At 42.1% G+C, this 22,653-nt stretch overlaps 1 protein-coding gene across 3 annotated transcripts in view; it reads right to left on the bottom strand.

Annotated features, from left to right (window-relative positions):
- The window catches only part of RFX4 (regulatory factor X4), a 93,117-nt gene that overhangs the window by 66,409 nt on the left and 4,055 nt on the right, over positions 1 to 22,653 (bottom strand). For 2 of the 3 annotated variants that reach the window (XM_035310293.1, XM_035310302.1), the window contains exons 2-3: positions 9,139 to 9,225; positions 1,302 to 1,362 (exon numbers count right to left, since the gene is read on the bottom strand). In XM_035310293.1, the coding sequence (XP_035166184.1) occupies positions 1,302 to 1,362; positions 9,139 to 9,225 (148 nt within the window). Of the gene's footprint in view, positions 1 to 1,301; positions 1,363 to 9,138; positions 9,226 to 21,585; positions 21,913 to 22,653 lie in introns of those variants that run through there. The other variant, XM_035310311.1, reaches the window with a different exon arrangement.

Raw genomic sequence — 22,653 nt, forward strand, 5'->3', positions numbered from 1 at the left:
AAAACATACAAGGAAGCAATGGCTCAGAACTAAGTTCTTTTATTTAAATTTGCACATCTCAGTATTTGTACTGGAAGTGTCTGCAAGTTTAGCACAAAAAGAACACTGAATACTTGCAACAACATTCTAAATTCTACAGTTGTTTTTTTTTAATCTAAAATTTAACCGATCAACTTTAAAGAGAAGATACATTAAGTTATCCGAATCTCCTGAACTGAATGGATTATTATTTCATGTTTATTCAGTTATGTTTCCCAAGGGGCTGACAGAGAAAAACAAACAAACAAACAAACAAACCAACAAAACATTTTGCTAACATTGTCTTTAAAAAAATAAAAAAATAAAAAAGCAAACATTTTTTTCCCCAAATATATTTTTTCTTACTAAAAAAAATACCTAAGAGAACTACTTTCAGGTGAAGAAAAGACTTTTATTTAAAAAAAAATCAAAGCAAGCTAAGGAGCACGGGGCTTCACATAGCATGCTCTGAGGCTTGGCAGATTTCTCTGTAACAGAGTTCCATTCTGCCAGATACAAGGAACCTCCTGGAAGATGTTTAATCACTTGCAATACTAAGAAAGCTAAACCAGAATTAAAAACTTAAACAAAGTGAAAAGTCATCAGAAATTTAAGAGATGATCTGCGGAAAAAGATGTCAGAACTATGTGCAATGTTACAGATTGTACAACTAAAAATAATTCTGTAAATTACAGCAAACAGCACGTGTTCATTTTCCATAGCACAGTAGATTGACTCAAACTTTCCTCTCCTAATCTTCTCCCTCTCCTCTCTTCCTAATCTCCCATCTTTTTAAATGCTCAGTAAATTTGTAATGGGATTTTGACAAATGCATAAAACCTCAAACTCTCTTCTTTTATTATCTTTGATACCAAATTTCAGATACATCATTTTATTAAAACAGTCAGTAAAGGTGGGCTTCACCACACTGAATCAATCATTTGTTTATTGAGCGTAACTCTCAGTATTAGTCTTCTTTTTTTGTGAAATAAGTATAACAAAAATGACAAACCACAAATCACCAGCTGGCAAGGTGGCAAACAAATATGTCAACTAGATTTTCTAAACTGTATCAGAGCTTTCCTATGTTCAAACAAATCTCATAAAAGTAAGACATTTGTTGAGAAATGTTATACGGGATGCTAATGAGCAGTTTATGTACATACAATGAAAGCATCTTTAGAACTTTCTAAGGTGTCCGAGATCTCTATTCATTTCATATGGAAAAAAGGGTAAGGAAATACACTAACAGGTTGTCTTGATTTTTTTTAAAGGCATCTTACCATTGCAGAGTAGCTGGAGTTGAGTGTGGTTTCGATGCTCTATTATTTTCTTTTTCCTCATCTGTTAAGAAACAAAAGAATACTGTGTAATTTCAGTGGGAATTGCTCGGGCATTTGTGAACTGGTAAGGGATTATCTGACCAAAAATATTCTCAAATGTCAAAGCTTTCCTGAAATATTGGCTAAAGCGTGGAAATGTAAACAATGATGCTCCCTAAGCTAGTATCTGCAAATACTGCTTAAGGCAATAAAGCTTGCAAACATCACTGACAGCAAGAGCACCGTGGTGCAAAGGAATGATGACATTGGAAAGCATAAGTTTGTATGGAAGAGAGAGGATCTTGGACCTCTAGCAATATGTCAGAATAAAAAATTATAATAATAATAATAATTTTAAAAAATATATATATCTTTCACCTGCTTTAAGAGAACAGCAGCCTTATCCAAGCTGCCTTTTTCTTACTTTTACATTAGATACAGCATTTAACCTAACAGAGTTCATCCGCTGTTGTTTTTACATACAGTTGGTTTACATACAGTTTGTAAATTTACAAAGCTTAATAATAATAATAATAATAAACAAACAAAAAAGTTAAAAGCATTCTATAACACAGTTTATTTAATTTCAGATTTTTTTTCTGATATTATTGCCCATTAACTCTGCGTAACTGATTTGCTGACTTTTCAAAAAGCTTAATAAAAGCTTAATAAAGAGAATGAAAATAAAACTGCTTTAAAATACTGGATTTCTGGTGGTTCACATTAGTTCTTTTGTAAAATTTAAAAATACGTATAGAATAATTCCTATTAAACTGTGATTTGCAAAGCATATAAAACATTCCTAAATGTAAGCTGAGAGTCTGAAGCACAATCTGTTTCTTCAGAAAGCTGTTCTATAGAAAACACTGTTGTTTTAAGCACAGTTAGCTATTTTTACAGCTTTGTCTCCAGTTAAAGCACTTTGGGTAGAAAGTTTTGTTACCTAAACGAGGTAAACCATTGCATCTGTACACCATGCTGCAAGATTCGTTTCTTCATGTCGTTAATTTTTAGAAGTTGCTTGAGTCAGCCTTTAGGATGCTGATTCTTAAGGCAGGCAGAGTACCTCCTCGGACTAGCTGAGCCCTCTGGGAGGCCTTTTGTGCAGTCCAAGAACTGGCACGCAGAAATAAAACCCGGCTTCAGAAAACGCTGTCTCCAGCCCTCATGCCACAATACTTCTTCCATTACATACAGGGCAACTTGTGTTAACTGAACGTCCTTTAGCCTGTGAGGCCGGGCCCTGAATGTCAGGAAAATCCAGATTTACAGTTACCCACAGACAGTGGGGCAGCCCCTCTTCCCCATCTGCATGACAATAGGCCTCTAATTATTGGACCGCACACTCCTTCCCTGCCTTTCAGGGGCCCGCTTTTATTCAGCCCAAAGGACCAACATACACATTTCAAATCACTTTTAAATTGTGTTTTTCATTTGTTTTTCCTAAACAAACGGTCTGCGTGCAACAAACCTACGGCACACAGGGCTTGAATGCCGAGTGGCCACGGCTGCCGCAGGCTGCTTGAAAACAGCCCCTGGCCTCGCCGGCGGCAGGACAAATGCCTTCTCTGAGTGGGAGACACAGCTGCAAGGCACAGATTGAAAGAAACCACTGGGTGGATAAAATAATCAGGGCCATCTCTTCGCCCAACACCTACTGTTTTGATCTTCTTACCCTTAACTGACAGCACGAACACCCTAAAGAAGAGAGTGCCTTCCCTGAGGGGTGGCTTGGGGAGGAAGGGGGGCATGTTTGCCCTGCTCTGTGGTGGGAAGTACTTTCAGGGTTGCTTTCAGGGTTTTCCAGAAAACAGGGGCTGGGGGAGCCCTGCCTGGGCTACCTCCCACCCATCAGGGAGGGTGAGCTCCCATGGCTGGTGGGAAAGTCTCCATAGTCACTGTGTGGCTGGCGGGAGGCAGGAGGCCTGACCAGAGTCTGGCACAGCCCTGCATCACTGTGCTTGCTGCAGCCTTCCCACCTAAAATAAGGCTAAAACAAGCAGCAGGGCTTGGGGGGATGCAGAGGAGCCACGGCAGCTCCACAGGCATGGAGGCTGCAGCAGCTTCACCCACAGGCCAGGCCTGCCAAGGCCCTGCGGGTCTTCCAGCTGGTCCTGAGGTAAAAGTCAAAGGAAACTACTGAGGAAAGTTTTGTCTCAGCAAAGTGCTGTGGGCAGTACAGTGCTGGCTGGATGGGGGAGTTCCCTCTGCTTTAGTAATGAAAATTACAGCTGACAGCTGTGGGAGCGGGCAGGCCTGGCAAATGGGGACAGGGACGGGTCGGTGATGGTGGGAAGTCACCAGGCTGCTGGTGGTTCCTGTAAGAGAAGGCACTGCAGCAGCCTTTCCATGGACTGTAGCATTTTCTGGCCTGTGACGTTACAGGAGAAAGATGTCACAGCGATATACAACAACTGAAGCTGCTGACTTTATGTCAGCAGCGTGTGGGGGGCCTGTCCTCATCCTGGGGAAACTGCTAGGGGGATGCAGATCAAAAGGGCTGGGCACCACTGATCTAACTAAGGTGAGGCCATCCTAAACTGCCTCTGGCTTGTGAAACCAAGAGGCACTACTGCCCCCTTCCTCACCTGGAAAAAAACTTTTGATTACCTTGATTTAAGGGGATTAGCATGCAAAGGTATATTATTAAATGGCTTTCATCTACACTAACTAGACTTAATCTTCTCCTGCATATGACACTATCAGACATCAAACCAATTCCTGAATTACACAATGTTTGCATCTCTACATGCCTTCCATCCCTCCCCCAGGTATTTTTCACTCACATTAAGACCTGTGAGCAGGTGTTTTATGTAAACCTCTGTCAGACGCCATAAGCTATCCATACTCAGCTCCTTACATGTATTTGTTTTAACGAGAAAAATTAACAATAAGACCATAAACTACTGTTTAACCCCCCTCCCCAGGTATGTCTTTTCATGGGGATCCTTCTTCAAGGCTCTTCAGCAAACTCCAATAATTGTCTTGCGATATACCAAGTAAAAGAATGATGGACTTCAAAATTTTTCAGAAACGTTCTTTGAGCATTATCCATCAAAATATTTACACAATGAGCAACTGGATTTTCAACAGAACTCAGATGTTCACAGTTAATGCACATCTCCCCCAGAATCAAGCCACTGTAAAAGAATACAGAACGTTTTTGTTTGTTTGTTTTAAGCCAATGGATCATCATTTGTTTCTCATTTTCACTAGGTCTTGGCTAAAATATATATTTTTAGAAAACCTTCACTATTTCATTAAATGTATGGAAAGAATTGCACATGGCATTAGAATGGAAGGGACCTAGAAATACAAACTTTAGTATCACATATAAAAGCATTTTATTCTACCTTGTATAGTTTAAGCATATAATCTCATCAGATAATTGACTGATAATGAACAATAAATATTTCAATTCCTTATATTTTAGTTGATAGCAGGGCAATGAATGGTTTCCCTACTGAGCAGGAAATGTTTTGTGTAACTCTTGACTCAGGTCTGATCCCAGATGTATTTGTACAACATGAACGAGAAGCAATGCTGTTTTCTCTTACTTTTTTTTTTTTTTTGGTTGTTTTATCAGAACCCTTCACAGCAACACTGTAGATTAGAATGAAACAATTGCCTTTAAAATTCGGTACATCTAAAACCAAACCTATTTGGTAAAGAAAGGAAATGACACTGAAAAGAAGTCTTGCTTCAGGACGCTGTCAAAGACAGTGTCTTGAACAAAACTAACAGTTCTTCTGTGACAAATGCAAAAGGGCATGAAGTCATCAGGAAAATTCCAGGTCCTCACGCACACTGTAGGTATTCACACAAATAGTAACTGCACAGACATAAATCCAAAGGAGCTATGCTCAGCACCCCTTAAGCTTGCTGCATTAAACACAGCAAGTGGAATATCCACCAGGTGAAGACCCTTTCTTTAGAATGCATTTTTCTAAAATGTTGATATTAGTCTCTGTCATAACTAAAGTGGAGTTAAAGCTCTGCTTTCCACTGTGGGTATAATAGAATTGTCCTGTACTTTCCAGGGCTGTTTATATATGTCTCAGAGAATCTCTGAGGAGCTAATGTAGTATTCATGGCTTTATCTGGATAAAATCCTTCAATAAGTTCAGATAGCTCCACATCTTTTAGATGAATAGTCCCTTCTGCTGTAGCCCCTGCAAACCAGGTTCTGACTGTTCTCAAGAGTGATTTGTCCCTTGCCAAACTGAATTAAGTGATAGTAAGAAGCTGCCTTACCTCTTACATGGAATGTAGTCATAAATATGATTCGGGCTCATTAGTATGTATTCTATGCTTTAGAAATAGTTTTTTGTTTGTTTGTTTGTTTTTAAACCCTCTGAGAATCAGGTGAGCGTAGTTATAATTGAGTAGGTATGATTGGGAAACAAAGAATTTTCTACAAGGACAATTTCAACAAAAGCAATTAGTTTTTAGTGTTTTTTTTTTTTTTTTAAATATTTATTTTTCAATGGGGAAAAAAAGCCAGGTTTAGTTCAAACAAAAAAAAATAAACTACAGGATAAGCATTCTGTTTCAACCAGCTTGAACACTTATTTGAAACCCTGCTTTTGAAGTGCAAAAAGTAGTATGAATCTTTTTTTTTTTCCTCTTATAAACTGTCTGTACATTTACATTTCTAAATGTGCAAAAAAATTGGACAAGCAGCCCTTCCACTTCATCATGTAACATCATGACTCCTCCCACAGAAAACTGAAATTGAAACTTATAATCCTTGAATCATACATATTCTTTCACACCCTTATTTCATTTTTGGAGAATCTTGTTCAACATAGTACACAGAAAAAGTTTTTTTCTTTTAAATATTACATACGAGGTTGTACTATGCCCTTTTCCTGTTGGTCTTTTGACTAGAAGGTAGAAGGAGAAATATTTAGAAAACTGGAAACTGAAATAAAATCATTGTAGAATTTTTATATTAGAGTGAAAGTGCTGTTTCAGGACAGGGCATAAAAGGTCCCAAGAAGGTAGGAAGTGTCCCAAAAAGCAGCAAGACAATGGGAATCCACAGGGAGAAGTCATTACTTTAAAATGTAGTGCAGGTTCAATAGGCCTGGAGGTCAGGAGTGGCGTGGAAGAAGGGTGCAAAAGACCTCTGCAGCTTAACGTACAGAGAGTTCTATACTCCACATGTAGAAAAGGAGGCCAGCAAAACTATTGCTCTTGTCCTAAAACTATGAACTGTAAAAATATCTATGAGAGTAAGTATGATACTGTGTAAGAACTCTGTGGATATCCTCATAGTCTTCCTTAATGCCCCCTCCACCCCTCCAAAACAAAGAAACAACAACAAACAAAACAAAATAAAAACAGAATCCATATTTTCTCTGGTAGAGTGCAGCCAATAAGTACCTAGCATATTTAGAGGAAAAGAAAAAAAAACAAAACAAGCAAAAACAAACAAACAGAGTTCAAGGGAAAGATGGATGATCCCTTGTTTTAGCTGTAGACAAAAACTGGAACTCCCTTGACAACAGTAATTTTGACCACTGTTCTGAGGAATTCAAATAGGGTCACATAGGTTTTCTCAAAACATTTTGCCTCCTGCTGCTTCAAAGTGTATGACAGAGGCTGGACAAAGACTGACACGGAGGTTTGGAAACTTCCTGGTTGGTGTGTGGGCACTGTTAGAGAAATGTTAGAAAGAACTCAAGGACTGGAAAACACCACATAATGCTATGCTTCCTGAGGCAAAGTAGATGCTTCTACTTTGTTCTGGTCTTCACAGATTACTGTGATAATTTCACAGATTTTTGCTGTTGGATAAATGGCTTCGTTTTCTTTCCTGTTTCTTCTCTGCCTCTTCCCCCTCACTCCCAAAAATAAAGATGACATTTCAAGTAGATTAATTCTCTGATCTGCACCGCAGAATGCTGCTATCAGTGCGAAGGAAGCCGTTGAAAGAGCTAGCTATAAGAAGGAAGCTAGATTAAATCAACTCTCTCATTTGGGCTTCTGTGATATAACGTGGTAGTTCATTCAGCACACAAATTGTGGGATAATTTGTTTATGTATTTGTTTTGTCAGCTCTACATTTTCTGCCTTTCATTATAGTCACTCACCCCTTAATTTCAGCGACATGAGACAGAATGAACAACCATCCTATTTTCTCAGTGCTGCCCACTGAAATACCTTCTGTTAGTTACACTTGCTGAGCCACACAGGACAAATTCTTACTGTTCCTCAGGATGTGAAAGTTTTCCTATGCATGCACTCAAAACTATAAGCACATATAACAAACTACCACCAGTTTTGTTACAACCTTTTTGGAGGTAACAGATCTAGAACAGAACACAGATGTGGACTTACGGAATGAAATTGTGTGCTGTTGTTTTTTGTTCGATTTTAGTTAATTAGTTTGTTTAATATAGCTAATGGTGCTAAATAACTGCAATGATAATCCTGTCTTGAACTGTGAATCTAAGGAAAAGCTCACTAAGGTCAATAGGATCGAATCCTGAATTCAGACTCCATTCAGAATCTGAAGTCACATCTCATTCATTAGAAATTATTTCTATCACATTTTTAGTAGCATGAAACAGGGTAAAACAAATTTAATAAGTCTCACAGGTTTTCATAAAATGCAACTTAAAAATATGTGCTATTTTATTTTCACTACAATCTGCTAAGCCCTTACTTTTTAAAATCAAGAAAGAACACCACCAAAAACCAAACCTGTCAAATTTTATTGTCTTTGAGGATTCTTTTCTGCCATTCTTAGCTTGGGAGTCATAAATAAATATCATGCTTTTGACAATTTCTTTCTTCACAGAAGAGATATTTTTTCAAAAGAGACCCCTGGACAAAAAAGAGTAGGATCCCAACACGGAAAACTCTGTGATCTAAAACTTTATACTGCAAGGCACGTGATTTTATAGTGACATCAAAATAAAGTAGTTAAAATGCCAAAGAATGTAAAAAGGGACTTTGGACATTTAAGATGTGATTAAAATCATGTTTAAAAACTTATGTGTTTGTATGTTATAAATATAGATGTCTTTCTGAATTAAAGAATTCATTCTGCATTAATATCTTGTAACAAACTAATATCGGAAGTACAGAGATGAAAACTAACATTGCTTTAGTCAAATTAAATAAAATAGTAATTGAATAAAAAGTAAAAGATAAACTAAGAAGTGCATTACAATTTTAAAAATAAACAATTTGGTTATTTAAAGGTATTTGCAGATATCTTTAATTAACTGTGCTAAAAAAATAATCTAAAGTTATTATAACTAGAAGAATGAGAAAAAAACAGCTATTGTAAAAACAGCTAGATTTAAAATTCTTTCTTCTCAATAACTAAAGAGAAAGCAACATCATGATTTATTTATTTTTAAAATGATTGTTTAATTCTTAAATTAAAGATTTTATATGCATGATTCAGTATAGTAGTATTGAACAAGAGCACAATTCTACCTGTATTTCAGCCTCACGGTGTTCGCTAGTGAAAAATGAAACAGATGGGTTTACTCCTGAGCTAATTCTAACAGCATATTTTAGAGGTCATCCAAACTTTATTTCAGGGACACACACAAATTCTTCTGGATGTTTTAACTCATAGATTGCATTGCATCCTTTTAAATAAAGGGAAGTAACCAATATCCCAGCAAAAACATTGATAAAACTACTGGATGTGTCGGTGAGTTGACTCTTCAAACCCTAATAACAAAAATATTCCGAGGACGTGGCAGCATATATAGCAGGAAATTAGCACTTGGGTACTTTTACACACACTTTAAATTAATGAAAAGCTACTTACTTTCATCGTTAGAAACATTCCCCAGAGAGGTGTGACTGGAATAACGTTTGTTTTCACTTTCATTGAGACATCGTTCAATCCAACTCTCTGCAAAACAACAAAATTACTCTTTTTTGTGTTTGTCTTTGCATTGAAAATAAACTTCCAATACACAAAACTAAATAGAGAACTGGTTTTCAACAGATGGTCTTGTGTACCATTTCTGTTTAAACATGCTCAGTCAGAGGTTCTTTAGCAGAAAAATCCTTTCTTGCTTTCAGACTCAGATGTTGCTTTTTTTTTCTTTTAAACAGAGGCTGAAATGCTTCCATGCACATAATAAAATTCTTTAGGATATCCGCTCTCCTTCCCATCACATGCCACATTAAAAAAATAATTATTTCATGTGGGAAACTGAAATGCGCAAACTACATTAACTTCTAAGTCTTAGTCTGGCAAAGACATATGTACCTGACTATTTCCACTGCTTTTGCAAGGATGGTTCGCATGTGTAAAATCAATCATTCATGTGAATTTTTGTTACAGTGGTGCTCAACCTGTGCTCACTGAAGCCCAGTCTGAGACTACCAAGATCTTTTCCAGGTTGGTACGAGCCCCAGGTACCATGCCAGGAGCTGTCGAACTACTTGAGCGCTTGTCATTCCTCAGTAAGTGCTCAACTGCTCCTTTCCTCTCTCTTTTCTCATTCCCTATTTATTACACACACACAGACACACAGAGTCAGATGAGGCACAGTATTCAACTCTGCCGTTCCTCTTCTGGAAGCTATAACATGCATCCCCTGATGGTTTTAGAGGAGCACCAGGCTCAATGGAATTTACTGTTACAGGTCTTCAGGGCAAATGTCACACCTTCCTAGGTATCTCCTTGGACAACGTATGAAATATGAGTCCTTGGGTTTGCCTGGAATCCCTGGATAATGCTACAATAAACTGACCCCCCTCATAAGATTATTGTTCAAGGGCAGACACGTGGGCAGAGGTGGGCTTATATTCACAGGTCTGACTGTGGTCAAAGCAAGAAAAGGAAGGGATAGGTGGGAAGGCTGCAAGGTAACCCCACAACTTACAACAGGAAACAAACCCACAGAGCAAAGAGAGGCACAAGAAATAAGGGGAAACAGGCCTTGCTGTCAGCAAACTGCTAGAGGCAGAGATACTTTCAGAGGGATATAAATGGATGCAGATTGCTTTCCATAGGCATGTCAGGCTACCTGCACAGAGCAGGCAGGCCATGAGGAAGCCCATGGCAGCAGCAGGTGTGAAGGGATGGCAAAAGCACAGTCTCTTGCAGAAGCTGTCTGTGCGGTTTATAGAAGGTAGCAGTGGGTACCACGTCATTTCAGCAGTAGATACCAATAAATTAATACACAAACAGTAAAGGCTGAACATGTCTTGCAAACAAGAATGCTTTTTGTACCCCAGACAGTTGCACAAACGTGTGTATTCCCCTTTGCACACACTGCGCTGCCGCACAAACAAAAAGGCATCGCGTCTGAGCAGGAATTCAGAACGGGCCTGGTGAGACCACTTTGGTTTTCCAGGCCGGGCCTTCAGGCCCAGGTACAGCTGCTCTATGTGTTCCAGGTGTCCAGGCAGCAGGAGAAAGGCCACGGCAGCTCCGTGCCCTGCCCGTTTGTTGGCCCACACACCCTCAGCAGGAGCACGTCCTCCTCAGCTCACCATCAAACCTCCCTGCTCCAACAGAGCCTCCAACAGAGCTGCACTGCCTCCTCCCTGTAGCCTCGCCCTTTGAGGTGCAGCAGATATCCTGCACTTCCTTGATAATCAGCCAGAATAACTCTGGTTGTCCATGGATTTGTCAGGATATTTCTTTTCCCATCGAATTCAACATGACCTTGTATAAAAATCACTTTTGCTGACAGTGCAACTTAAAATTTACCAGGAAAGCCTACGCTGTCTAACCTGCTCCTGCATAGCTATTAACCCCCAAACCTGCTGGGAATCCAGTATTGAGGTTTTCCCTCCTCACGCTGCTCAGCTGCTTCGGCTGGGGTTGTACCACCCCCTTGTCCAAGGGCCAACACAACAACACAGCCGCTCCGTGCCAGATTTCCTTTACTGCCCTAAAAGCAAACTTATAGCATCTGTCCTTCCCCGTTTTAGTATCGTAAGCTGGAGGGCAGGACCTTGGATCTTCACACATCGCTATGAGGTGAAGAGAAACCTGCTGCCGAGAATAACACCAGAGAGTGGTGCAAGAAGCCTTGAGAAAGGTTACCCTACCTCCTCCTCCTCCTTTCAGCGCACAGCCATGGCCGTACATAATTCCCTTGGCTCTGAGCCCAGCTGCAGGGAGCACAAGCAAAGGCGGCTGCCATTAGCGCCAAGGAGAGACCGATGCCCAGCTCTGCCCTTTCTTTTCCTCCCAGCTCCAAGAGCTGGGAAGCTGGGACTCATCCTCTTCCCTCGGCAGCAGGGAACTGGCAGCAGCCATCTTTAGTCACGTTCCCTGCCTAAGTAATAGAAATAAAGTTTTTAGGCGTTGTTTACAGCGCTTTTCTGGTCACCATCCTTGTTCACATGCTGTCTCTGATAACTGCATATAAACTCCTTTTTGTCGGTAAGGAAGGCAGTTTACACTGCAAGCTATAACGCCTCTGGAGTAGGGCACGGTTACGGTTTAATTATGTGCTGCAACTACTTTGGTCCTGAATCACCCCAGTTCAGCTTGCCGCAGCCTGAGTCTGGCTTTGTCTTTGTGGCCTTGCATTTAAATAGCTGATAGAAATTCTTCAGGCCTGAAAAGATACATGACCTGTCTGGCAGCAAAGAATGAAGAAAACTAACTCTTTTGAGTGAAAATGTCAAGGAGTTTATGGCAAATTTGTCAAATTATTTGGCAGATGACAAAATGTGACAACACCAACTAGCTCTATAAAGGCTGTATTCTCACAAACCAAGTGATGTAAGTATAAGTAAACAAGTATTCTAAGAAATTCCTTCATTAAATAAGTAGATATTTTTTACTGCTTGTATAAAGAGAAAAGTTTTTACAAAGCTTTTAAGTCCCAATATTAATAAGAATGTCCTCAGACATGAAAAGAAAATATAACTGGTTTTGCTGAAATTGAAAATATTCCCTTCAGGTGCCCACAGATGCCAGGTATGGTAGCACCTCACTTTAACAAAAAAAAAAAAAAAAAAAGGCTCAGAGCAAACAAAATATAAAGCAAACATTAAGCCTGATTTTTAGAAGATCTTTCAGAGCTGATAACATGAGCTCCTGCTGCAGCATAGTGAAGTCACTGGGTAGAGCCCCGTGCACACCAAGCACTCTTATCCTCACCGCTCAGGTGCGCAACCTGGCTGCAGTCAGAGCCACCCGTGGCACCTCTGGACTGAGGTTTCATTACTTGCTGCTAAAGCTGATGCCAATCACACACTACTTTAGAAAGTCATGGTTACATGGTGTGGAAGTTTTTAATATGTTTAGAGCCTAAATTATTGCTTTTGGTCCCTCCAACTTCTCATAGATAGGATTTCATATTGGGAACAGTCACAGAGTCACGGAGGAGACTCTGGAGGAGAGTTCAAGAAGCAATTAAGCAGAAGCCTATTATCAGACTGGGTCATTAAAACGAAGAAAATCTACATTTCTAGTGATTGGTGCAGGAGAGAGCTCTGTGTCTCACAAGGCGTATTTTTCCTCACCATGCTTTCAGTGTATCACATCCTATGGCATTTCTCCTCCCTGCTCCCTGGGACTCCTTTCCACCCTTAGCCCCAGCATACGGCACCCTCAGTCATACCAGCACAGTGGTTTGAGCAAGGATCAGTGCTAGCTAAAAAACATCTCGGCAAAAGTAATTAATTAATTAATATACAGTAATAAAGTGTAGTGTAGTCATATGCTGATAACTCTGTACTTTTAGGCTGCATGGAAACTATTACAATCTTATTAGCAAAGAATGCAAATTAGGTGTATTTAATGGCATTTTGAAGATAGACCTTTAAATACTATTTACTAAATACTATCAACTATTTAATTTTGCAGGGATCAAAAGTGAATCATAATGAAGCACATAGCTATGTCCCTCAGCCACTGAATGAAAATAAATTATATCTTTTGCAGGATTCCAACGTGAAGGAAAAGAGAAGATTATTCAAATTACAGTAATTTTGCCAGTGTCAATTTTCCTACAAAGTAGTCTGAGAATAATTATGACACAAACAAAAAAAAATAAATTGCTCACAACGAGCTGTTGAAGGATGGATTTTTTAAAAAGCTTATTGAACTATTTCTGGCCCTCTTTTGCCCTCTTGTCTATTTGGTCCTAATCTTGCCAAGCCTGACAAATCCATTGAGCCTCAAGCATTAAAATATTTCCACTGAATGTGTCCACCAATACATTTAACTACAAAAGTTTAAACTCAACTATTTTTAGGAGCTGGCAGAGCAGAAGCCTGCATGACATTTCCTCATCTCCACCTATTACCAAGGCTCTTCTCTTCATCCTGAAGAATATATTTGTATCTCGGTGGTGTTTCAACACCGAGCTGGGATGGAAGGCCTGGGGACACCCCAGGATAGAAGCAAGCACATGAGAGCTTCTCAGGGGCAGGAGCTTCCATGAAGTATCAGGAAAGAGGAGCAAAAACTTTTTCTTTTTTTTTTTTTTTTTTTTAAATAGATTTTTGACAAATTAGTTGGACAAATGAGCTCCTTCAGAAAAAAAGAGTTTGTTCCTGGAAGACACCTCTGAAAGGCCTTCTACCTACAGAGCCTCATTTGAGGGGAGATCACAGCAGCGAGGCCTGCATATTGACTGTTTAATGAGATAATTACTCTGTCTTGTTTGTATAATGATTATTGGCTTAAGGTATCTGCAGCCCAGAGGAGGAAAAAACAAACAAACAAACAAAAAAAACAAAGCAAGCAAGCAAACAAACAAAAAAAAACACAAGCATGATGTCTCCCATGCCTGGCCATAGCAAGAGCAGCAAAGAGGCCACCTGGGTGCACCGTGCAGCAGGGAAGAGGAGCTGGGCCTGGTGACAGCCAGCATTGGTTTCTGCAGCTGCCGTGCTGTTTTGGCAGGAGGGCTGAGAGTTTCTGCAGCACAAGGGTCCCTCACGCTAATCACAGCCCCTCCTGGCCTTTGAGAGCCACCATGTCCTGCTCAGCCCCGAGCAGGATGGCAGAAGCAGCTGGAGGGGCTGTGAGGCGCAGCTGGGAGGTGAGCACATGCCCTGCACCAAAGCCGCTGGATGCAGCCTGGCGGGTGGGCATGTGTGCATCCTGAAGGCAGATTAAGAGACTTTATGGAGAAAATCAAACGGTGGTCAGTAAATGTGAGCTGCATTTTGCCTCACCTCTTAACCCTACAGTGGTACTAACTGTAGTATTTTTCCCTGGTTATGCCCTAAACTGTGATCTGGGTGAGGTTGTATGACTGGCATCATTTTGAATAGCTATTTTTTACTGAAATTGTACTAGATGAAAATACCTATGTTCTAGGAAGATAGACAAGGCTTCTGGTAATCACAGTATCAGAGTTTGTACAGTCACTGAGCGCTTATTTCACCATGGCCCCAGCAAGTTGCACAGGCCTCCCTCTCATAAGCCTTCAGCTCTAGATCAGCTCCCATACTCCAAATATTAAAGCAGTTTGCCAACAAGCATGGCAGTTCACATTGTGCTCTGCACAGGGACCAGTATTTCTTCTACAGAAGTTCGCTTGTCACTGAAAAAGAACTACCATTGGAATAAGAAATAGAGATTTGCCAAGACCCAGACTACTACCCGAGCCATGTACCAACTCGGAGGGCACAGCTACGAGTCAGACTCATTTTTATTCATGGCTACTGCTGTCATTTTTCCCCCAGTTTCTTAAGGCAGATGTGGGAAAAAATAAAAACTGTGAGCAAAGGTATACAAAAATATAGGCAATCACAAAGGGACCACAAAGTTTTTGTAGATTTACAAGAGATCTTATTGGAAAAAATGAATACTCAGATGTGATGACAGACATAATTTTACAGCTCTTCTGTCAGAAAAACTCCTCTCATGCCTATGGAGTCTCAACACCCCCCAGGTTACTTGTTTGTTGCTCTCAGAGGGAAGAGTTTCTCATCTCTTCCTGCAGCACCCCTTTGCTAAGTGTTGGTACTGAGCTGGCCAGCAGTGCTGCTTTGTTGCTCATCCGACCTGGTAGGCCAAAGGGAGGGATTGAAAAGAGAAGATTTAGCAGGTGAAAGCTGCACCTGAGATAGTTCAAGGGTCTGACTGAAGGCCATTGAACCTCCCATTCCTAGCGTGGAGTTGATGAGATGATATTCTATCCTTTTTAGGAAAAGCCCCACCACCCTGGCTGAGGTCAGCATGATACATCAAGGCTTTTTCTGTAGCGGTTATCTTGCTGAATATGGTCTGAAACACTCCGCCACCCAACAAACCCTTCACGCTTGCTGTCTGTATTGCACCATTACTGTGGAGAGAAAACTTCTAACTTCTACAGCTGTTGAATTCAGTACTATCAGAACATTCAGTCTGCTTTAAGCATCCCTCAGAGCGATGCAAATCTGATCTCTAACCAAGTCTCTAAGTACTATTCCCGTAGGAATTATAGTAAAGCAAAAAACAAACCAATACTTACATATTTTCTCTGATGCCAATGAAACCTATACCTAATAATTCTTCAGCATCTTGGATCAATTGGTCATATCAACTTGAAAAACAAATCACAAGTTTAAAACAGTCTCTTGAAAGCAAAAGAGACTAGCCCTTTCTGTCAGGGGTAATGATTAGGAGATAAAACAGAAGTCTGACCTTCAGAGGACTGAAAGCCTGCTCTAGTACCTGCTGCACATGATCCCTGCTATGACTAGAAGCAGGATTCATGCTCTGAATCCCCCTACACTTCACAGTGTGGTACTCTGGTTATTTGTATGTCTGCCACCCGAGAAACGTAACCCTGCTGGAGTGGTGTGAGGGCTGATTGCAGCAGTGTGCTCAAAGCTTTTAAAGAACCTGCTTGAATGAAAGCAAAGAAAGATCACCTCTCTGAAACCTCAGTCCACTGTAAAACCAAGACCTGTGAAAGATCTCCTGCGCTAGCCCCTGCACAATGTTATAAGCAACTGAACACCAGTAACGTGACAGAGCTTGGCAGCCGCTGGCTCCCATAGAGGGTGTTAAACTTACCGAAATTGGCTAAAATCAAGCAGAACAAGCTATAAAGGACAGCTAATCAAACACACTGGGATTTTCTAAGCTTTAGGCCTTAGTAGATGATGTAACCTCTCTTCTCTCCACTGGCAAATGAAAAGTTTGTAAGACCAAGAGGGCTGTCTTCCAAACACTGTTCCCACTCATTTCTCCATTGCTTAGACACCCCTGTTAATAGAACAGCTCTTCTTTGACTGCCAAGGTATACTTGCCACACAGAGCCTTGATTTTCACCTCGGTGCCTCATTTTTTGCTGTCGGCTGACAGGGCATGTATCCTACGGTCGGTGAGCTGTCAGGAGCATCTTCAGACTCCACAGGAAATCATGCCAGTGTCCTCCTTGGTCCTACATAGCCATTTCCTGTCCTTCCAAGAGACCTGCTCCTCAGGGATGACAGTGGTGCAGATGGTAGAGCCGCTACCCTGACAAGCTGCCAGATACCTTGGCGTTTTGTTTGCTAATCTAACTTTATTTCACTTCCAACAGGGCAAAATGTCGGGCGCTCTTGCTGCAGTCATTCCTTTTGTTCTCATTTCTTGGCATGCAGTTGTATTGGAACTATTTCAGGGTTAATGGACATTGGTCCAGGGCACTTACTAGACATTGGCAGGGATGGTTTAGTTCTTTTTCCTGGAGTCATGATTCTGGTGAAGCATCGTGAGATATGCCATATCATAAGAAAGCAAAGAATGATTTTCTTGAATCTCTGGGAGCTCTTTTTTTTTTTTTTTAGTTTGTTTTGCCTGGCGTATTCTCCTAGCTCTCATCTTCCTGCCAACCCATTTGGTAAGGTACATTAAAAAATTGGCATTCTCTGTTTAAACTGATAAACAGAAAGCACCACAATTCATCTTTTAACCCACCCAGAAAACATGGATATGAAAACTGCAATTTATGAAATGTTGCTTTCTTGTTATGCTGTGTTTCCTATGCAGAAGTTGAGCTAAATTCGATCCATTCATTCAAGTACTACATCAACAGGACATAATATTCCTCATTAAGAAGATGCATCCTTAATGTACATCAAGACAGTTATGAATCCTAGAATATGAGATTTCTCTGCACATCGATACTGGCATTTAGGGCAGCCTCTACCCTGGATCAGACAGGACTCCCAAAGTGCTATCTGTTCCCTGAGTTGGGATCACGTCGTATTGCTACCCTATTCCCAACCGAGTACACATGTTAATCATGAGTAGCCTTTTCTTTCTCCTGGTCAAACACGCGTGCTGTCTATCATCATTCTTTGAAAAGTAATTTTCACCAGACCCATAGTTAGCGCTTGTTTTTTTTCTGTGTCAAGGTCATTCCCCATTTAACAGGGAAGAGAACCTCACCCAAACCAATTTCAGTCTAATGACATTTCCTCACTTTCACTTGAGGTCATTTAAGCTCATGACACCAATATCTGACCAGTTCAGCTTTTCCAGGGCACATAATGTACATGGCTGTGCAATATATAGTGGATCTTATCATCAGTAGGATGATCACACCTATTGAGAGCTTTCCAAGCACCAATTCTGTGTACAGCAAAGAGTACTTCATGCTTCCTCAGCACGATGAGTTGTAGAGCTTCAGCCCTTCAGGGTCTGCGGCATGAAGCAATATCAATGCTATCGTTGTCTCCAGTTTACCCACAATGTTTCCTTCCAAGAAAACCCAGACATGCCTCTTGGCTGCTTCCAGTCCTATTCTCTTCCAAAAAGAAGTACAGGGCTTCTTGATGCCTTTTTGGCCCCAGATTTCACTGACTTCTTATGCTATGCAATTAATGTGAGGCACACTAGACAGCTCATCAGAGGAGGGCCGTCACTTCTGCATAACTAACCCAATGTCCCTGGTCCTCCTGCCCTACAGCAGGAGCCAGTCTCTGCTCACAAGCTCTTTGGGTTAGACGTTCCCTGCTGCTACCATGGTCCCTCAGCTCACCAGTGTGCATGAAAAGACAGAGAGTCCCCAAACCCTTAGTTCAGCTCTGCTTCACCAGTGCACAGGGCTAGTCATTTGGCTCAACAGGGGAACCTGGGACTTGGCAAGAAGCGGGATCTGCACCAGGTACTGGAGAAATGCTTTCCTCTGCCACAGGAGCTGATGGACACAGCAGACAAGCCAACGCAGCACAGAAGTGGTAGTACATCAGTAAGACTGGCCCGCAAAGGTGACAAAACAACAAGACGTGAGACATGGGTAGGAGACACAGGAGGCACTGGCTGTGGGACTCAGCATGGTGAGAGAAGAGGCAGCAGGATGGTTTTTGGAGAGGAGGTGAAAAAGGAAGCAAAAGAATGAATAGCAAAGAAAAGGATATAGGCAAAAGTAAAGGAAGGGAGGAAAGAGAAGAGAATTTTAGAAAATAGGGAGCAAAGAGGTCAGACGCCAAAGGAATAGGACTACAGTAAATATTTCTCATCAGAAAGAGTCCAGTCAGGAAGATTAAAAGAGCAGGAGAAAAAGACAGACAGATGCACATGTGCAGAGAAAACCCACAGCAGTAAGAAAGAGACAAGCACTTGATTGAAGAAGTGAGTAAATCAAAGGAAAGAGATGCTATATTTACAGAAGTTGAGGGCACTTTTCCCCACTTTATGCACATCTATTCCAAATCTAGCAGCCGCTCACTACTGTCAAAGGACGTAGCCATTACATTGCTCACAACCATTTTGTGAGCAGATACAGCTCTAACCAGAGAGAAACAAGTTACAAGCACTGTCTCCTTCAGCTCTCAAAGTGCACCCAGAGAATATCTGCATGCCAAAATTAGCAGAGACAGGTACCTTACAGAACTGACCTGTGTATATAGAGCAAGCATTTTGGGCTATTAAGTTTACAGCCCAAATAAGCTCTGAAAGTCTTCGCTCCATCCCAAAGCGCCTAGACTTACAGTTAAACCTTGTATGAATTTAGCTCCTTTGACACCGTCTCTTCCCTCCCCTTAGAAAGTACTATGAAACTAGACCAGTGCTTTTAAAACCAGGAGCCTGGCTTTTCTGAGAAGCCTCCAGTCTCCTCTGAACAATATGCAAAGCAAACTCAGGGAGGGAACATGAGAAAAAAGAGAAGTCTTCTTTCCTCCTCCTTTTTTTTTTTTTTTTTTTTTTTTTTTTTGCCTAAGACTCACCAAAACAAGAGTCTAGTATTGAATATTCAGCACTGAATACTAACTGCTCAATAGATGGTCTGTTTGCAGAGCTCAAAGTGGAAATGACCCAGCAAGGAGGAGAGGTGAACACGCTGCTCCATCCATGTGATTAAAATGCTCTGCAAATGCAATCCTCCCCAGTTCTCCCCACCTCTTTTCAATGGAGGCCATTTGCTGCCCCTACCACAACTCATTTAAAAAAATGTTTGCATTAGAGGGGCCCCTGCACAAGTATTGTCCGTGTGGCTCTGCGCTTAGGAGAGGAATGTCGGCTCCAACGTTGGGAAACCTGCGCTGGGCAGCACATCCGACCGGCAGGACCTGCTACTGCCAATGCTTGGGAGAAGGGGGAAGCAGAGGAGCAGAGCAGCCTGCTGGGTGTCCCTGTTCTCGAAGCACTGAGCAATCTCACCTCACTCCACGGCAGACCTCAGAGGTCTTTTCAGCACTCCTCTGAGCCAGCGCCCATTGCCACCCCTGATGCCGCAGCCCAGAAGTGGCCACCTTTAATGGACACCAGATGCACGTTGCAGACCTGCCGTACCCTGTGCTGGAGCTCCTGCTTTGGCTCTCGTGTCATGCTTGCACCCTAGGGGGCAAAGCCCCTTCCCTTTAGCCACAGTGTGAGCCAATGGACCTGGGAAAAATGTATTGCATGAGCTGGCGTGTCTTGTCACGGGGCAGCATGCCACGGCTGTGCCCAGACTTACAGCAGAACTGTGTCCACACTTACTTGCTCCAATTTTTATGGTGTCTCTCGGGCCAGTGACACTTGAGGAGCAGACAGGTTTTTCCCCATGCTGCTTAGGTTCTGTAGAGGTTAGAGGGGCATTTCACTTTCCTCTGAGCAATGGAGATGGTAACAGCTAGAGCAGAGTACCTACAAGCCATGCTGCAAAAAGCTAACAACGTTAAACATTCGTTTGCTTAAATAGGACAACCTGACACATATTTAGGGTTAAATCACACAAGTCAGGTTGCTGAGGATCTTTTTTTTCCTCTGAAAGTAAGATTGGGTCTCCTTCCTATGACCATCCAGGAATTTTATTCAACAAATGACCTGTTTCTGCAAGATGCTAGCATGTTAGCACAACACACAGCCTTTCTTGCCTGTCCTCTGACACAGGGTAGCTTTTAGTCTTCTGCAGCAGGTTGTGCCTTCGTTACAGAGTACTGGAAAACATCACGGTTTGTGGAAAGGATGTTCTGGGAGGCCTTTGAAATAGATTTACATTGCCATCCCCATGGGGGACCAGGGGCCAGGACACAGGTGGTTGCCCCCAGCACTGGATGCCCAGCTCACGAGATCCCCCTGGTGAAACGGGCTCCCCCTCCACACCGCCCTTCCTCAGCTGCAGCTGAGGTTGTTCCAGCACCTCCGACGTAGTTCAGCGAGTAGCAGCATTGTAAGGAAAGCAAGCAAGCACCACCACCAAACATTAGTCCTGTATCATTGCACTTAGCGGTGTCCTTATTTACATTTGGCTTTTTCCACTGCTTTCTAATTCCCCTTGCCACTGCACTTTTTTTTTTGTACTACTTTAGAAATTCAGCACAAGCCAGAACTGGGTTTACAGACCTATAGAAGAATGGGAAACTCAGACCTATTACAGAGAAAATTACACTGTTTGGTTGACTTAGGGCTCTCATTTGCAACTTACATGCAGATAAGAAGTTTTTATACAATGAGTTGAGCGTAACGCATCTTTAAGTCTTGTCCCAAGTAGCCAAGCCAGTGAAAAGAGCTGCACTGAGGAAAATAGGATGAAGGAAGCCTGACAGCATTACTCTAACCAGGAAAAGTTTAAGAAGAGAAGAAAACGAAGGTGAGCACAAGTAGTTTTATGTCTACTGACTGCGTGCCTGGGGAAGCCAGCCTGCTGCTCTGAACTTAATGCCGCTCTCTCCCCGCGCCGCACGTTTCAGCGAATCGCTCTTTCGCAGGCTGCTCCTGCTATCCGAAATGCATTGTTTCCCATCACCATAATATTTGGGGTCCTGCGCAAAAATGCTCGGGATAAGCCGCTAATTAATTGCAGACCTGTCACTCGTAGCTGCGAGTTGACTGCTTGGTTGCTGTAACAAATTCCATTTTAGAGAAATTAAGTTCACTTACCAATAAAAGGCAACAAAGTGCCCAACTGCAGCTGAAGTGAAGGAAACGAGACAGCGCTGAGCCCTGTGCTTCAGTCTCGAGGCAATTTGAGCTGCAAACGAGCTTTTTCTTCATTACTGGGTGCAGCAAGAGCCGGGGCTCTATTTAACCCTCTCCACCTTTCTGATTTCAAGCTTATCAGACGGGCCTGGGATGGTTATCCCAACCTGGTATTTATACACAGGGAATGAAAGCAGGGCTCTTGCAGCAAGCCTGTGCCCCTCAGCCCCGTTTGTGACACCAGTTAGCATTTTACTTCTGATAAACTGCTCCTGGGGCTAGCCTCCTGGGAGAAAATAAATGGGAATAAAGACAGGACAGGGCTGCCGGTTACGCCTGGGAAATAGAGGCAATTAGGTTATTGCACACGCGGGGCCGTAAGGAGGGATCATTACAGCTAACCCTGTGCACCTGCCCTTCCCGAGGCACACACTTCAACAGGTGCTTCCCTCCCTCCTGGGGAAGAAGTCTCAGGACTGGGAGCCATCTCCAACAGCAAACTGTTTTAAATACCCACAAAAACTCTCCTGCACACGTGCAGAATTCTGTAGGAACTAACAGATGTGTGTAAACATGATTTTAATACAGAAGCAACAACAAAAAATCACGGTGGAGGCCTCCGTAGCCTTCGTCGTCACCTCGTAATCTTCCTTCCTGCTCTTGCTATCTATGGGATCGCTCAGCCATCAAATATCCTTTATGCTACCCATCTCCCTAACCCGAGCGTAGGCAATCCAATCCCCTCGGCCGCCGGGCTCCAGCAGGGCCAGACCGTGCGGGGCATTCATTTTCAGACACAATGAAACAAACGGAAAATCCAGCACAGACGCAGGGGAACGGACAAGTGGGTGAACTCAGAAAATTCGCAAACCTCGGGGCTGGCGGGATTGTGAGCTAATTATTGGGACTTTAATGTCCCATCAAGTATCCCCCAAAGGACTGACCTTATATTTGTGTTAGTTACATGACAGCCCGCCGCTGCTCTCGAGGCATTGTTACGGGGCACCAAGCCCTGGCTGTGTTTAAGGC

Source organism: Oxyura jamaicensis, chromosome 1 (assembly GCF_011077185.1).
Source record: "Oxyura jamaicensis isolate SHBP4307 breed ruddy duck chromosome 1, BPBGC_Ojam_1.0, whole genome shotgun sequence".
Classification (NCBI taxonomy): domain Eukaryota; kingdom Metazoa; phylum Chordata; class Aves; order Anseriformes; family Anatidae; genus Oxyura; species Oxyura jamaicensis.